The sequence below is a fragment of the Rhinoraja longicauda genome, chromosome 10 (genome assembly GCF_053455715.1).
Source record: "Rhinoraja longicauda isolate Sanriku21f chromosome 10, sRhiLon1.1, whole genome shotgun sequence".
In the NCBI taxonomy this organism is placed as follows: domain Eukaryota; kingdom Metazoa; phylum Chordata; class Chondrichthyes; order Rajiformes; family Arhynchobatidae; genus Rhinoraja; species Rhinoraja longicauda.
The window spans coordinates 37,738,796-37,757,126 of NC_135962.1; the positions used below are offsets into that span (position 1 = coordinate 37,738,796).

At 43.9% G+C, this 18,331-nt stretch overlaps 1 protein-coding gene across 1 annotated transcript; it reads left to right on the forward strand.

Moving 5' to 3' along the window:
* The first annotated feature begins 644 nt into the window (after positions 1-644).
* gnpnat1 (glucosamine-phosphate N-acetyltransferase 1) lies at positions 645-17,766 on the forward strand. The gene is made up of 6 exons (XM_078406679.1): positions 645-749; positions 8,146-8,326; positions 11,253-11,315; positions 12,780-12,907; positions 13,395-13,456; positions 17,120-17,766. The coding sequence occupies exons 2-6, from the start codon at positions 8,173-8,175 to the stop codon at positions 17,265-17,267; spliced, it is 555 nt and encodes a 184-aa protein (XP_078262805.1). The 5' UTR covers positions 645-749; positions 8,146-8,172; the 3' UTR covers positions 17,268-17,766.
* The last annotated feature ends 565 nt before the right edge of the window (positions 17,767-18,331 follow it).

The window sequence follows — 18,331 nt, forward strand, 5'->3', positions numbered from 1 at the left end:
ATCACTCACTGAAAGTAAGCATGCAGGTACAGCAGGCAGTAAAGAAAGCTAATGGCATGTTGGCCTTCATTGCGAGAGGATTTGAGTTTAGGAGCAAGGAGGTCCTACTGCAGTTGTACAGCGCCCTGGCGAGACTGTACCTGGAGTATTGTGTGCAATTTTAGTCTCCTAATTTGAGGAAGGACACTTTTGCTATTGAGGGAGTGCAGCGTAGGTTCAGCAGGTTAATTCCTGGAATGGCAGGACTGTCAGATGATGAAAGAATGGGTCGACAGGGCTTGTATTCACTGGAATTTAGAAGGATGAGAGGGGATCTCATAGAAACATAAACAATTCTTGGAGGATTGGGCAGGGTAGATGCAGGAAAAATGTTCCCGATCTTGGCGGTGTCCAGAACCAGGGGTCACAGTTTAAAGAAGGGTCTCAACCCGAAGCGTCACCCATTCCTTCTCTCCAGAGATGCTGCCTGTCCCGCTGAGTTACTCCAACATTTGCGTCTACCCTGCCTGACACGTTACGTCATCACGTTGCCGACATTCCCGCACCCTGTTTGACACGCTCTCTGTAATACGTCATCACGTTGTCGCCCGCGCCCACACCATGCCCATCCACGCTGCCTGCGGCGCGTCATCGCGTCGTTGCCACCGCGTCGTTGCCACGTCAGTGGAGGACGGTTGACGCTCCTCCCGCGGGCCATCCATCACAGAGTGGAACCGGCGGAGGAGCGCCCGATCTCCCGATCTCCCGGGGTGAGTGAGAGTGAGAGTGAGAGTGAGAGTGTGAGAGTGTGAGAGTGTGAGTGTGAGTGACGCCTCGGCGTCTCCATGCGGCGACAGCCGGGACAGGCTAATGCCAAGTTTACAGCAGTTAGGCTGGAGGCTGAGCCCTGGAGCGCGGCGCCGGGCCCGGGCAGGACCTGCTGACAACAGTGTGTCCGGCCCGGCCCCAATCTCACTGGGTACAGCCGTGAGTGCCCCCCTGTCCCACTGGGTACAGCCGTGAGACCCCCTTACCCCTGTCCCACTGGGTACAGCCGTGAGTGCCCCCTTTACCCCTGTCCCACTGGGTACAGCCGTGAGTGCCCCCTACCCCTGTCCCACTGGGTACAGCCGTGATCCCCTGTCCCACTGGGTACAGCCGTGAGACCCCCCTACCCCTGTCCCACTGGGTACAGCCGTGACCCCCTGTCCCTGATCCACTGGGTACAGCCGTGAGACCCCCCCTACCCCTGTCTCACTGGGTACAGCCGTGACCCCCTGTCCCTGTTCTACTGGGTACAGCCGTGACCCCCTGTCCCTGTTCCACTGGGTACAGCCGTGACCCCCTGTCCCTGTTCCACTGGGTACAGCCGTGACCCCCTGTTCCACTGGGTACAGCCGTGACCCCCTGTCCCTGTTCCACTGGGTACAGCCGTGACCCCCTGTCCCACTGGGTACAGCCGTGACCCCCTGTTCCTGTCCCACTGGGTACAGCCGTGACCCCCTGTCCCACTGGGTACAGCCGTGACCCCCTGTTCCACTGGGTACAGCCGTGACCCCTATCCCACTGGGTACAGCCGTGACCCCCTACCCCTATCCCACTGGGTACAGCTGTGACCCCCTTCCTCTATCCCAATGGGTACCGCCGTGAGTGACTCCTGCTCCTGTCCCACTGGGTGCAGCCCTAACCCCTGCTCCTGCTGCTGTCCCACTGGGTACAGCCGTGACCCCCTGTCCCAATGGGTACAGCTGCGAGTGACCCCTGCTCCTGCTCCTGTCCCACTGGATGCAGCCGTGACCCCTGCTCCTGCCCCTATCCCATTTGGTACAGCCCTGACCCCTGCTCCTGTCCCACTGGGAACAGCCATGACCGCCTATCCCTGTCCCACTGGGTACAGCAGTGATCCCTGCCCCTATCCCACTGGGTACAGCTGTGACCCCTGCCCCAATCCCACTGGGTACAGCCGTGCCCGCTGTGGTGGCCTTCCCTGGCTGTGCCCCCTAACCTGCTGGGTGCCCGGTGCCCCTGTCCCTGGATATGTTGCAATTATGTCTACCCCACCCCCTCCCCAAACCATCCTTGCCTGCTGAATGCAGCTGTGTCCCCTGCCTCAGTCCTACTGTTTACAGCCACACCTCCTGTCCCTGTTTGTCAAGAGCAGCCTGTGCCCCCTGTCCACTGGAGCACAGCCATGCCCCTACCCTGGTGTTCACCGGCTGTACCACTGCCCCACTGGGTGCAGAAGCTTGTCATGTGCACTGATGCCCTACCCCTCTCTGCTGGGCACTGCTGTTTGCCCCCTGCCCTGTCTGGTGGCCCTGTCGCTTGTCTGCCAGGCACACCTGCCCCCTGCATTGTGCCCGCTGCCTCACCTGGTACCCCTGTCCATGGTTGTCGGATGTATCCCTGCTCCATCAATCACAGTTCCTAATATTCTAAGATCCGGTGTGCCCCTGACCCAGGCTAGATGATGTTACTCCAAAGTTGGCCTGACAGCTGTCCCAACTCTGGAAAGCGCGTACAGAACACAACAGGTGGCTTGTGAGTTGACCAGTAATGGAGCTGGGCATAGCCACTCTTAATGTGGTACTGCCAGGATGTGTCCTGTGCCACGCAAGCTCTTGAGCAGTTTTCCTTGTGGCCCTGGTGTTGGAATGTGAGTTGCATATTCTCGGGTGTCTTACTGGGTGACCAAGTTTGTCCTGTGAAATAGGATATCCTACATTTACTGTAGACAATTGTGTAAGATATTCCATTACTTTATAAAAGCTTTCATTGTTTTGGTAATTGCAGTTGCTCCTTAGTATCTGCCAAGAGCTGTAGTATAGCATTAACTGCATTTATCAACTAAATGGATGCGAAAGGGCATTGTTTGTGTAAATAGGACATAGAACAGTACAACATGAACAAGCCCTCTGACTTACGATATCTGTGCTAAACAGAATGCCAAATTAAATTAATCCATTCTGCCTGCACATGATCCATATCCTTATACCTAATACCCTCTAATCCAGGCAGCGTCCTGGTAAACCTCTTCCTTCTTCTCAATAGCCTCTGCATTCATTCTCTAATGCGGCAACGAGAACTGCAAGCAATACTCTAAATATAGGCCAACCAAAGTTTTATATAGCTGCAACATGACTTTCTGATTCTTATACTCAATGCCCTGACCAAAGATGGCAAGTATTCCATATACCTTCTTTAGCACTCTATCTACTTGTGTTGTTACTTTCAAGGAACGATGGACTTGGACCCCAAGATCCCTCTGTTCATTGGTTAAGAGTCCAGCCATTAGCTGTATACTTTCCTCTTACATTTGACCTCCCAAAGTGCCAAAATGAATGTCATGCGGCGTCTGTAATTTTTTCAATAGCAGTAGATGAACTCACCCAAACTTTATTGCAGTGCTTGTCAGAGATGGTTAAATCTAAACATGGAATTTACATTTTATTTCTTGGATTCCCAGAGAATGAGTCTGAGTTGCCGTGATGTCAAAGTGCATAATGCAATTTTGCCCTGGCATTTGAAATCACATTGCAAACATGAAATTTATGGTTTCAAATGCTTGTTGCATTATTGAATCAGCATGGTCTATGAACAGGCAAAGGCTGCCAACGTTTATGAACGTCTCACTGAAGGTCATAGCTGTGGGTGTGAGAACCTGCAGGTATATCCTATTCTTTGAAGGGAAGCTGACAGCTGACATTAAAAAAAAAACTGGCTGGAGATAGTAGACATAGCCATTAAAGTAAGATGAAGGATGGTGCTCTCACACTGAGAGTGCTATTACACTGCGGGGGAAAGGTTCGTACAGTGCTCCCATGTCCTGATACACTGAGATTCCAAACTTCTTAATCTGCCCTTCATCATTCCTAACATTGCATTCATTTCTCTCAACTTCAACTTTGCATAGTGGCATACCTTGTTCTTGCAAAAGACTGGTGATGAATACATTAATTAAGAGGGTTAGTTGTGGTGTTGCATGAATTCTAGGTGTGTCCTCTTCAGGGATGCTGCCTGTCCTGCTGAGCTACACCAGCATGTTGTGTCTATCTTGATAAAAATAAATCTCACCTAACATATGAGTTGAATGAGTGAAGGTCAGATTAAGAGGCTTGGAATCAAAGATATATTAGCCAGTGCTGTCACCCACGGGCTGCTTGCATATATCAGGATAAAGCACACAGCACATCAGAATGATGCAGTGATGAGCTTGGCTTTCCAGCCATCATCCCGCTAGCAATAACTAACATTTAGTTAGTTGGAATGTTGGCCTTCGTAACAAGAGGAGTTGAGTATAGGAGCAAAGAGGTCCTTCTACAGTTGTACCGGGCCCTGGTGAGACCGCACCTGGAATACTGTGTGCAGTTTTGGTCTCCAAATTTGAGGAAGGATATTCTTGCTATGGAGGGCGTGCAGCGTAGGTTCACTAGGTTAATTCCCGGAATGGCGGGACTGTCGTATGTTGAAAGGCTGGAGCGATTGGGCTTGTATACACTGGAATTTAGAAGGATGAGGGGGGATCTTATTGAAACATATAAGATAATTAGGGGATTGGACACATTAGAGGCAGATAACATGTTCCCAATGTTAGGGGAGTCCAGAACAAGGGGCCACAGTTTGAGAATAAGGGGTAGGCCATTTAGAACGGAGATGAGGAAGAACTTTTTCAGTCAGAGGGTGGTGAAGGTGTGGAATTCTCTGCCTCAGAAGGCAGTGGAGGCCAGTTCGTTGGATGCTTTCAAGAGAGAGCTGGATAGAGCTCTTGAGGATAGCGGAGTGAGGGGGTATGGGGAGAAGGCAGGAACGGGGTACTGATTGAGTGATCAGCCATGATCGCATTGAATGGCGGTGCTGGCTCGAAGGGCTGAATGGCCTACTCCTGCACCTATTGTCTATTGTCTATTGTCTATTCCCAAATAACAAGGCCATCATGGCTACTGAGTGCCAGAATCAAATGGGATCAAGCATCACTGGCTAAACTGAAGTCAGGGGGAAAACACTCTGCTGGTTTGGAATCACAAATGAAGGTGTATGCAGTGTCAGCCTCAGGACATCTCTGCAGAATCCTAGATCCATCCATCAGCTGCTTCATCAGTAATGAATCATTTGTTCATTCCTTCAATCATAAGGTCAGAAGTAGGGCCATTCACTGATGGTAGCACAATGTTCAGAAACGTTCACAACTCCACAGATAATGGAGCAGTCCACATCCAAGTGTAGCAAGACCTGGACAATATACGGGTCTGGACTGATGTTGTTTGTCACCTAAGTGCCTGGCAATATCCAACAAGAGATAATCCACCCATCATCCCCTGGCAGTTAATGACATTATCAACACTCAATCTCTATTAGTAGCCTGGGGGTTAACGTTGACCAGCAACTGAACTGGAGTAGCCATACACACAACGTGGGGAATTCGCCTCCTAACGTGGGGAATTCGCCTCCTAACTCCCCAAAGCCTGTCCAGCATCTACAAGGCTCAAGTCAGGAGTGTGATGGAACACCCTCTACTTGCCTATATTAGTGGAGCTTCAACAATACTCGAGAAGCTTGACACCATATGGGGACATAGCAGCCCAGGAGATAGAGCATGGCCCACTGAGTCCACGCTGACTAATGATCACCCATACACTATTTCTAACCTACACACTAGGGACAATTAACCTACAAACCATCACCCCTTTGAAATGTGTGAGGAAATCGGAGCACCCTGAGAAAAGCCATGTGGTCACAGGGAGAACGTACAAACTCTGTACAGACAGCACACGTAGTCAGGATCGGACTCGGATCTCTGGCGCTGTAAGGCAGCAACTCAACTGCTGTACCACCGTGCCACACCTATAGAGAACCAAGGCCTGCAAGAGCGTTCTGGGCACCAGAACAGGGATGTGTGCAATCTATTTCAAATTCTCAGTCATAGCTGAAGAAAGCTTCCATTGTTGTGGAATTTCTGGTTGATTGAAAGTTGTCTCCAGGTTGGTCAAGGCAATTGAAGCATATCCTTAAGCATGTTCAATAGCATTTCTTGGTGGTAGATAACTTTGGTTAAATCACTATAGCACCTTGTTTGAGTTTCTCAATGGGGCCATTAATGTGAACTTGACCAATTTCCCTCCTGGGATAAATAAAGTTCTATCCTATCATATCATAATTTTTTTCTTCATGCAGCTGGCTCATACCTCACCTTGGAGGTCTAATAAGTTGAGAGGTTAACCTATTGAAGAATAAACAAGTCATTGGATTCAACTGGGAATCTTGCATACACCTGCACAAAGTGCTTTCTGTTTTTGTAGATCAGAAGCCTTCATGCTTAACGACCGATCCCTGATAACCTTACATTGTATTAGTGGGAAGCCAGCCATACTCACATAGTTATACAGCACGGAAACAAGCCCTTTGGCACAACTCTCCCACGAAAACCAAAATGTCCCATCTAATCTAGTCCCATTTGCCGGTGCTGACCCTTATCCCTCTAAATCTTTTGCATCCATGTACCTATTCAAATGTCTGTTAAATGTTGTTATTGTACCTGCCTCAACTACTTCCTCTGGCAGCTCATTCCACATACCCACAACCCTCCAAGTGAAAAAGTTGCCTCTCAGATTCGTATTAAATATTCCTCCTCTCACCTTATATCTATGCCTTGCAGTTCTTGAGTTCCCTATCCTGGGGGAAAAGACTGCATTCACCCTATCTGTTCCCCCTGATAATTTAATACACCTCTTCCAGAGGTGCAGGATTTTATACACCTCACCACATACTGCTCAATTTTGACTTGCTTCATTGGTAATGGCGGTTATAATTGGATCAGATCAGGAAGAGATAGAGGAAGAAAGTGTTAATATTTCAGGTGATCAATCTTCTATCGGTTAGTATTGAGCACAGCCATATAAGATGTTGGCTGTTGGAGTACTGTGTACAGTTCCGGTCACTCTGTTATAAGAAAGGATGTCGTTGAACTGGAAAGGGTCCAAAGATTATTCACAGGGATGTTACTGGGTCTGGGGGGTGTTTGAGTTATAAGGAGAAGTTGGATAGTTTGGGTCATTCTTCCCTGGAGGCTGAGGGATGACCTCAGAGGTATATAAAATCATAAGGGGCATAGATAAGGTGAATAGCCACAGACTACCGCAGGGTAGGGGAGTCTAAAACTTGATGACATTGGTTTAAGGTACGGCGTTAAAGATTTAAAAGGGACCCAAAGGGCATCTTTTTCACATAGAGAGTGGTGAGTTGTGGAGCGAACTGCGAGAGGAAGTTCGAGAGGCAGGTACAATTCCAACATAAAAAGTATGTGGACAGTTACGTGGATAGGGAAGGATGTGGGCCAGGTACAGGCAAGTGTGACTATCCTGGTTCAGAAACTTGGTCTGCATGAACTTACGATGGAAATTAGGAGGGCATAAAAAGGCGATGGAATATCTTTGGCGAGTTAGATCATGAGGAACCCCAAGGCATTTTGTAACTATATTGGAAGGAAGAAGGTAATCAGGGAAGGAGTGGTCCTCATCGCAAAATCGTAAATACAATCACTGTTTAGTTTAGTTTAGTTTAGAGATCCACTGAGTCTGTGTCGACCAGCGATCCCCGCACATTAACGCTACCCTACACACACTAGGGACAATTTACACTTAGACCAAGCCAATTAACAAACCTGTACGTCTTTGGTGAGGGAGGAACCAAAGAATTTAGACAGGCAGTTAAATAGACAAAGTAAAGAAGGATATGGACTTTGAGAGCAAATTTGATCAGCGTAGACGGTACGTAATATCATCATGGATGTGGTGGGCTGAAGGGACTGATTCTGTGTTGTATGATTCTATAACTCTACAGTGTGCATATTATCGTTACTTAATTGAGGTTGTCTGTGTGCTTATTAAATAACTCAAGTGATGTGTGTTGTTATGTTCCTAAATAGCATTGACTGTTAAAATGTTATAAAACAACGATGGTCACTCCTTGTTTAATTACTCTGAGAACATTAATTAATGTTTAATTACTGAGAATTTATTACTGTACAACTCTGTCTAACTTGCAATAATCAGGAATCATAATGAGCAAACTCACATTCTAAAGGAGAAATATGTTTTTCTTGTCGAAATTTGTTATTGCATTAATGTAAACTAGCCAAAAATTTTCAGTTGTATATTTTTCTTTCCACAGTGCACTGATTTATGAACTACTTCAGCCATGATTCTTGATGACACGCCCTTGTTTGATCCCAACCTGCTGAGTGAGCTGGACTGGAGTCAGAAAATGGTGAAATTCTCGCCGGACATTTCCCCGATGAGCCCAGGGGATGGGCTCATTCTGAGGCCTCTCTGTACTGCAGACTTCAACAGAGGTACTGTTCAAACTGTAATCAGTTAGTTACCAACAGATGTTAATACTAACCCATATGAGTATAACTTTTACTGATGTGCTGGTTTTTAAAACTAGAGTTGAATATTTTTCCAATGCGTTTTTTCATAGTCAGAATTTTTTGCAATTATTTTCAATAGCAGTATTTTCATTTGTTGAGCAAAAGAACAAAATGCCCGAGGAACTCACCAGGTCAGACAGCATCTGTGGAGGGAATGGACAGACGATGTTTTGGTTCAGGCCCCTTTTTCAGATACATGAAGTAGTGAGGAGAAAACCAGAAAGGAGAGGCGGTGTGGGGAAAACCCTGGCAAATGATAGGTGGATACAGGTGAGTGGGGTGATTGGCAGATGGGTGGAATAAGTGACAAAGCCTGGAGATGAAATGGAGACCAAAGGGTGTTGGGGAGAAGAGGAGGAGTGAAATGTAACGCCGGAAAGAGGGGTATTGGTGAAAAGGGCGAGAGAAGGGAAAGAGGGGGAATAAAAGTGAAATGGGGGAATCTGGGATGGAGATGGGGTAATGAGCAGGATGACTGGGGTGATGGGAAATTATGCGAGAAATGTGCACTTGCTGGGAAGGAAGGGGAAATAGAGGGGCGGGGGGATGTGACAAAAATGTTGGAGAATGATTGTTGGATACAGAGGCTGGTGGGGTGAACTATAATGACTTGGGGAAACTCTATCCTTGTTCTGTGGGGGGGGGGGGAGAGGGAGCGAGAATTGCAGGGCACAGAGGTGACAGGGTGAGGTGACAGATCCATCCACAACTGCAGAGGGGAAATCACACTGTTGCTGCCTCCAACAGTTGTACAGAATACGTTACATTGTCGAAGCTGCCAATTTCCATCCTGCCCTCATTTTCATATTAACCACCCTCACTATTCGATTATCTTTAAGGAGATATGGTAACAATCAATATACATTGCAGTCCACAGATTTTCACCCTGCCTCATGCATGGGCCCCATTCTATTCTGAAGGAGGAACTCATTGTGCTTTGCTCAAGGGTGTGCAACTTCCACTCCACCAGCCACCGTGTTCAGTGGATTATCCTTGTTAAATTCTGCTATATTCAACACAATGTCTGAGGCACCACAAATTCTCTTCCCCTCCCATTTCAGCTTTTTGACAGGGTTGTTTTCCCCCATGGTTCCTTGATTCGCTTTCATCTCCACCAATATCTTACCTCCTTTCTTATTGCACCTTAACATGTGGCTGTGGAGGATATAAATCCAGCCTTTCACCTTTTCCTTTTCACCATCCACCAACCCAAGCTTTCATTGAAAAGCAAAAACCGCAGATGCTTGAATTCTAAAATAAAATATGAATATGCGGGAAATATTCCACAGGTCAGGCGGCACCTGTGGCAAGAGTGCAGAATTAATGTTTTGGGGCAATGACCCATCAGTTACAACTGCATAGATTACTCTGCTTCACTGTCTACATTGCTGCCGACCTGCTGAGTATTCCAGCTGTTTTTGTCTTTAATACACACCTTCCTTCTGGACGAAGCACTGACTCAATGACACTTCCTCAAATTTAGTGTACTGCATCTGTGTTCCAGTTTTACTTGACCACTGCGTGGAAAAAAAAATCAGTTGTCTCAACTCAGTATGCTGTCAATGACGCAAAACCTATGTGGCTCTGCACTCAACTGCAAGTAGCAATCTGACTCACCATCACCTTTCAAGGACAATTGGGGACGAACAATAAATGTATATTTTGCACTGGATTGGAATAATCTGCAATAGTGTGAAAGCTGGATGCTGCTGATCATTATAGTTGTAGGATAAGAAGCACATGGGCCATGGCATGTTGTTCAGACCATGTAAGCTTGTCTAGTTGCTCGCAAACCTTGTCATGGCAGAGCCCAGGAGCTAATAAACCAAGGAACATCAAAAGCACAGACGCAGCCCAGAATTGCTGTGCTCTTTGCAGACGTTAGACATCCAGTCTTGGTCAGTCTTGACCATCTTGGTCTTTAGTTATACCTCTGAATATGTTTTCATAGTGCAAAGCAGGGAATAAGGTACCTACTTGCTGTAATATATCTTCCGTTATATTTTTCCTTTTAAAAAAAAAATTCCATTCAAGTCCTGGAAACAACGCGCACTCAAAATCCACCACGATATGTCTGCATCTGGCACAATGCCACTAAAATTGCAAAATCATCAAAACCTATGGCAAACGAGAACATTTGGTCGATTGTATCCACACTAAATGATAAAGATCTACTCTGACCGATACCGATTCCCAGTTGTCAACCTGTTGACTTGTAACTTGCAGCTGATTAATGACCCATTCAAATAAATTTTAAATATGCTGAGCACTTTTGAAATATCTCACACTTTCAGGCTGTAAGCTCCTGTCTTCGCCACGCTTACAAGTGAAAACACCTTTTTCCTTTGATCTTACCTTTGACAAATCTGAGCTTCTTGATATTGACTGCTGTGAAGGAAAAACTGGTCATTTATATTCACTTTATTTAAACCCCTCAATTCAGTACAACGATTAAATTCATTCCCTTTTTCCTCTGTACTCAGCCTTCCTAAACTCTCCTTTTAACTAAACTTCTCTGGACGGCATTAGTCTCATGAATCTCCTCCGTGATCTCATTAGTGCGGTAATATCAATCGTCAGCAAGAAGCCAATTGCTGTAATTACTCTGCGGGTGTGGCAGCATCTGTGGCGGGCATGTACTGATAAGATTTCGGGTCAGGACCATTCTTCACACTGATGCAAATCACATTCTGTCCATTTGGATGCTGCCTGACCTGCTGAGTTCCTCCAGTACTTTGGTTTATGCTGAAGATTCCAGCATCTGCAGATTCTTGTGTCTTCAATGTCAATTCTTCATTTAACGGTAACTCCAGCAAATATGTAACTCATTTAATTTTAACTTTTCCAGGCTTTTTCAAGGTACTCGCACAGTTAACAAAAGTAGGCGAAGTTGAGCCTGAACTCTTTGTAAGTAAGTAGGCTAGCACTTTCAAATATTATCATACTTTTACCTTAAACTATCCTCCATTATTATTAAACCTGGATTTTAAATAATCTGTAAGCTGTTTTTCTAATTTTGAAAGTATGTGAAAATTAGCTTTCAATTTTCTGTCATACACTTGTTTCAAGAAGACGACTTGATACCGCACGCCTTTAAGGTTTAATATCAGTGGTTCAATGGCACTTTATTGTCACATTTTTGTTTACAGTTCAGTATGTATCACTATACATAAGCATTTAGATACATGTTAGGTAAGCATCTCGGATACAGTGCAAGTGTATAGCAGTGGTACACTGTGACAGTAGACAGAGTTGCCCGATTTGGCGCAATTTTCAAGTCCCAGTTGTATGTGTAGGGTTCTTGACCTGACCATGAAGGCCCGTTGTCCTGGCGGCGTCGCAGGGTCGGTCTGGTTAACCGTAGCTGTTGCTTCTTCCACGGCTGTAGGCCGCGTCTTGAAGTGACGCCTGGTCCAGCTGAGCCCCAGGCTGTTCCAGGGCCTCCAGTAGCCCACTCTACCATCAAAGCAGTGCACTCCCTCCCATCGCCGGTCTGCTTACTGGCCCTACGTCTGACTCCTTCCTCTCTGGGCGGGTGAGCCAGGCCTTCTAGGTGGGTTCCCGGTCTGCAGCATGGGTCCTCGGTTCTTGCAGGCAATGCCAGGTTTGTCACTTTAAGCATGCAAGAATGAGTTTGCTGGAGAGTTGCCTAGGGCAGGGCATTGTGGTTTATGTATATGTGGAAATTAAAATCCATGGGGTTAAAGTGGAATAACAATAGCAGGGTTGCAAAACTGGCCAAGAATTAGAAAGCAGTGACCATTCTTTCTTCAAACTAGAAACAACTACACAAATGTTCTCTCTCATGGATTGGTAAAAGTCTAGACCCTGGCCATGGATATAAAAGCCATAATTTCAGAATGGGCAAATGATCACAAGCTTGTAATTCAGTTAATAATGAGCAGCATACCAGGAAGGTGCAAATAGGCAGACAAATGATGTATTGTGCTGTTTATTTTACTGCTGCCTCTCTTTCATCCATCATTTTTTGTGTACATATTCGTGTGACGTCGAAATTTGCATTATTTTCAAGTGAGGATCGATCACATTATGCTAAGATTACTCACATCTTAGGATGGATCGCCTTCATTATTCCTCCCCTGAAGATGATGAACGTTTAATAAAAAGTAAATATGTGGAATTTTTGTGTACCTGATTGTAGGAACTTGCTTTTGTTTGTCTGAAGTGGGCAATGAAGGCTCAACCAACTTGAAAAATGGGAGGGGAGAAAAAGGCTATTGTTTAAAAAAAATCTTTGATCAACATTTTAATGTTCTATACCTAATTGTACCTAATTTAAAAATAAACAAATAATGGCTGAAAGGAAAGTGCTGACTTTGGACATTTTTATAGTTTGTTTCCTAAAATTTTACAGATAAGTTTGAGCATATGAAGCAAACTGGAGATTATTATAATATTGTTGTTGAAGACACTCATGTTGGTCAGGTCATTGGTACGGCAACGCTGATAATTGAACATAAATTTATACACAGTTGTGCAAAGGTAAGCCTTCAACTAATACATTACAGTATTGTTTTGGTGGGAACCAGAGTTACAATTTAGTTCTTGAGTGAATTAACATTAAAGAAACATAATATGTGTATTATTTGTTCTGCTGGCAGAATAGAATTGAGGTATTTTGTAAGATTGTAGTATTTTGTTTGACAGGATAGAATTGAGGTATTTTGTAACCAAAAGTGAGGCTATTTGCCACAGTAAGATATTATCACACTGATGTATGATGGCAGATGAATGATGTGTGTGTTATTTTCTTTCTTTCCTCACCTACTGTCATGCAGTGTTAATGATTTTTGGCACTTGCATGTTTTTTTCGGTTAATGTAAGATCTTATATATGGCTACAAAGAAGGCAATGTTATCATTGTTTTAAATGACTTAATTTATCTTGGGTAGATAGTTCATCTCTGCATCTGGGCTTCATCCAATGTGAAACACTTTAAAATATTCAGCCTTTTTTTCCTCATCTTTAGCGAGGAAGAATAGAAGATGTTATTGTTAGTGACGAACACAGAGGAAAGCAACTTGGAAAACTGTAAGTATTTAAATCTGGTATAGAAACATAGAAAATAGGTGTAGTAGGAGGCCATTTGGTCCTTCGAGCCAGCACCACCATTCATTGTGATAATGGCTGAACATCCACAATCGGTAACCCGTGCCTGCCTTCTCCCCATAATCCCTTGATTCCACTAGCCCCTAGAGCTCTATCTAACTCTCTTTTAAATTCATCCAGTGAATTGGCCTCTACTGCCTTCTGTGGCAGAGAATTCCACAAATTCACAACTCTCTGGGTGAAAAAGTTTTTTCTCATCTCAGTTTTAAATGGCCTCCCCTTTATTCTGAGACAGTGGCCCCTGTTTCTGGACTCCCCCAAAATATTGGGAACATTTCTCCTGCATCTAGCTTGTCCAGTCCTTTTATAATTTTATATGTTTCTATAAGATCCCCTCTCATCCTTCTAAATTCCAGTGAATATAAGCCCAGTCTTTCCAATCTTTCCTCTTATGACGGTCCCGCCATCCCGGGGATTCACCTCGTGAACCTACGCTGCACTGCCTCAATAGCAAGGATGTCCTTCCTCAAATTAGGAGACCAACACTGTACACAATACTCCAGATGTGGTCTCACCAGGGCCCTGTACAACTGCAGAAGGATCTCTTTACCCCGATACTCAAATCCTCTCGTTATGAAGGCCAAAATGCCATTACCTTTCTTCACTGCCTGCTGAACTTGTGAGTTCTTGATTGAATCTATCTTGATATTTAATTATCCACTTTCAGAATGTTTACTTTCAGTGACTGGTGTACAAGGACACCCAGGTCTCGTTGCACTTCCCTTTTTCTTAATCTGACACCATTGAGATAATAATCTGCCTCCTTGTTCTTGCCGCCAAAGTGGATAAACTCACATTTATCTATATTATACTGCATCTGCCATGCATCTGCCCATTCACTCAATCTGTCCCAAGTCACCCTGCAACCTCCTAGCATCCTCTTCGCAGTTCACACTGCCAACCAGCTTTGTGTCATCTGCAAATTTGCTAGTGTTACTTTTAATTCCATCTTCTAAATCATTAACATAAATTGTAAAAAGTTGTGGCCCCAGCACCGAGCCTTGCGGCACTCCACTCCCCACTGTCTGCCATTCTGACAGGGACCCGTTTATTCCTACTCTTTGTTTCCTGTCTGCCAACCAATTCTCTATCCATGTCAATACCCTACCCCCAATACCATGTCCACTAATCAAAATGGGACCTTATCAGTGTATTTTATTATTGAATATAATCTTGATTGAATCTATCTTGATATTTAATTATCCACTTTCAGAATTTCCTGTTATACTTTATTCATCACACATTAGGTGTTTGGTATCATAATATGTATCTTTATTTTCAACCTTGCATCACTATCCTTTACTACTACCCGTGTTGCCTATTGTGGACCACCACTTTGGCTTTAGCTTATGACAACCCCAATGCCTGTAGCTCTGTCCCACAGAGCCTGGCATATGCCCATTCCTACTCTTTTGAATAGTGTTTCAGATGGGACGGCCTTTCCTTCTGATTTATCTGTTAAGTTCCATGTAGATTTTGCTAAAATGATGCTTTGGTTTTCTGGTTCCTGACGATGCCCAAACTACAAGGAGTGATTTCCATGTTGATGCTAAATTCTTTGGAATTTAGGATGGTTACATATTTAAATAAATAAAGGGAAACTGAGGGAAGACAATAAGCAGCTATATCTTTTCATGCTTCCAGTTTCTCCCTGCTCCAATCAGTCTGAAGAAGGGTGGCGACCCAAAATGTCATCTATCCATTTTCTACAGAGATGTTGCCTGACCCTCTGAGTTACTCCAGCATTTTGTGTCTCTCTTTGGTATAAACCAGCAGCTGCAGTTGATTTTTATTACAAAAAGCTACATGTGCTGGTTGGGGATTCTAGGTTTAGAGACATCTTCTAAAAATATTAATCTAGAGTGAATACCTCTCTACCTATAGAGTGATTGGGGTTTCCAATTGTGGTCATCAATTGGTGCTACGTGCGGTTACCCACAAATTAGAACTTGAATGTGGTTAACCAAAGTAACAAGGCTTGTGGGACAAGGGCAAGTATATGGAATTTACAGATTAGACAAAAAATCTTCAAATTAGGAGCTTTCATGGTAAATGTAATTTTATTGAAATTGCCACAAACAAGGATCTTTTTAAAACTCAACCTTCCTCTTTACCTTTTTGTTCATTTCCCTGTTTTCATGCTTCAGAGCTACCACTATTTTGATTTCTCAAATTTAAAATGTGCAATTCTGCAGTGATTCACGGAGTTAAAGGTACAGTGAACTTTCCCTTGACTTGAGATCTTTCTGTTGGGTCACTAAACTGGAATTGGTTAATTCCAATGGTATTGTTGGTTAGTAGTTATTTGAGCTGCTAAACTGTTTGATGCAGTTTAGTCTTAAAGGCAAACAATAATTTGGATACAGCAATTATTGTGGAGTTGCACACAAAATGCTGTAGTAACTCAGCGAGACAGACGGCATCTCTGGAGAAAAGGAATAGGTGACATTTCGAGTTGAGACGCTTGCTCAGACTGAGTCTAGGAGAGGGAATTTTGAGGTAGGAAAAGGTACAGAACTAACCAGAGCCGGCAACAATGGCCAAGGAGCCCACAATGCTCCATTGTTGACTGTGGAGGAGGTGATGACGAAGGGATATGAAAAGTGAAACTAGAAGGGTGACTAGGGTGGGAGAGGGACGGAGAGAGAAGGAATGCAAAGGCTACTTGAAATTAGACAAATCAACATTCATACCGCTGGGTTGTAAGCTGCCCAAGCGAAATATGAGGCGCTGTTCCTCCAATTTGCATATGGCCTCACTCTGACAGTGGAGGAGACCCAGGACAGAAAGATTAGTATGGAAATGGGGAGTTAAAATGTTTGGCAACTGGGAGATTGCGTAGACCAAGGCGGACTGAACGTAGATGTTCAGCGAAACAATTGCCCAATCTGCACTTATTCTCGCCAATATATAGGAGTCCGCACCAAAAACAACGGATGAATTAGATGAGGTTGGAGGAGGTGCAAGTCAACCTCTGCCTCACCCAAAAGGATTGTTACGGGGTCCCTGGAATCGAGGGAGGAGGTATCTCCTGCACCTGTCCCTATATTTCCTCCTGAACATCCCAACAGACTACATTTATCTATGGACTGATGGTTTCAGGCAATAGGGGTGGGATTGATAGTACTTGTAGAACTGCATTCCACAGCAAAGTGGAATATGAGTGACAACATCTGAACTCTTAAATTATTGAAACGTCATTCACATCAGAATGCTCTTGGTTTCACAATGTACCACACTGCCTTGCATTTGACTTGTCAAACGTAAATGGCATTTTTAGTTTTGTAAAGGATACTAGCTTCTCATGATATTCCCCATTTATCCCTCCTGTATTTGTTTTCCCCGGTGAAGAAGTTATTCCTGTTAAATACTTTCACAACTTAAAGGTATGATTTTTAAAAAGCTAATTATTGAGTTACCTTACATATATGCCTTGTATTTTGAATTGTCTATGAGACTGCAATTACATGTTTCATGTTGATGACTCCACCTAACCTGGAGTGATTCACTATTTAAAAAATTGTCTTTCACATAGAAACTGGTTTGTTTCAAAATTCAGGATTTTTTGCTGTTCTATTGCTATAGGTTAGTTGCGGCCCTTACACTTCTCAGCAAGAAACTCAACTGCTACAAAATTACTTTAGAATGTCTACCAAACAACAAAGACTTCTATCAAAAATTTGGATTTCAAGTTACAGAGGAGCTTTACATGCAAAGCAGATTCTTTGACTGAAATTTGCAGAGGTTTTTCCTTCTTGGGTAATTTGTCATAAGCTGTTGATTTAGTACTGGCAGGACATGTTGTATATTACAATACAAATGGCAACCTTTTTCGACCTGTTTAATGGTACTGAGCACATAGTTGAAATTTAATAATGTATTTTTCTTAAACTAATCTTGTGGGTGATGGGGAAACTGCAGCATGGTTCATTTGACATTGTTAAACTTTAGCTTAAAGGGAAATCAAAAGCACTAGCATCGTGATGGAATTGTTTCACCGAGGAACTGAAGATGGAGATAATTGGACCAAAGTATTTTTATTCAGAACTTGGAGTAGGACACTTCTATGCATTTATTTCTGTTTTTTTTAAGAGAATTTATAATTGTAGCTGTCATACTGTTGTGGGTTCCAGGTTGAAATGGAGATTGTTACAGTGCCCTCCATAATGTTTGGGACAGACCCATTATTTATTTATTTGCCTCTGTACTCCACAATTTGAGATTTGTAATAGAAAAATTCACATGTGGTTAAAGTGCACATTGTCAGATTTTAATAAAGGTCTTTTTTATACATTTTGGTTTCACCATGTAGAAATTACAGCTGTGTTTATACACAGACCCCCCCATTTCAGAGCACCATGTTTGGGACACAGCAATGTCATGTAAATGAAAGTAGTCATGTTTAGTATTTTGTTGCATATCCTTTGCATGCAATGACTGCTTGAAGTCTGCGATTCATGGACATCACCAGTTGCTGGGTGTCCTCTCTGGTGATGCTCTGCCGGGCCTGTATTGCAGCCATCTTTAGCTTATGCTTGTTTTGGGGGCTAGTCCCCTTCAGTTTTCTCTTCAGCATATAAAAGGCATGCTCAATTGGGTTCAGATTGGATGATTGACTTGGCCACTCATGAATTGACCATTTTTTAGCTTTGAAAAACTCTTTTGTTGCTTTAGCAGTATATTTGGGATCATTGTCTTGCTGTAGAATGAACCGCCGGCCAATGTGTTTTGAGGCATTTGTTTGAACTTGAGCATAGGATGTGTCTATACACTTCAGAATTCATTATGCTACAAACA

Bases quoted from the DNA above. Each gene is read 5' to 3' on its own strand.
- gnpnat1 (XM_078406679.1), top strand. From the start codon at position 8,173: ATGATTCTTGATGACACGCCCTTGTTTGATCCCAACCTGCTGAGTGAG. The intron at 8,327-11,252 runs GTACTGTTCAAA...TAACTTTTCCAG, and splicing joins TACTGCAGACTTCAACAGAG to GCTTTTTCAAGGTACTCGCA. The intron at 13,457-17,119 runs GTAAGTATTTAA...CTATTGCTATAG, and splicing joins GGAAAGCAACTTGGAAAACT to GTTAGTTGCGGCCCTTACAC.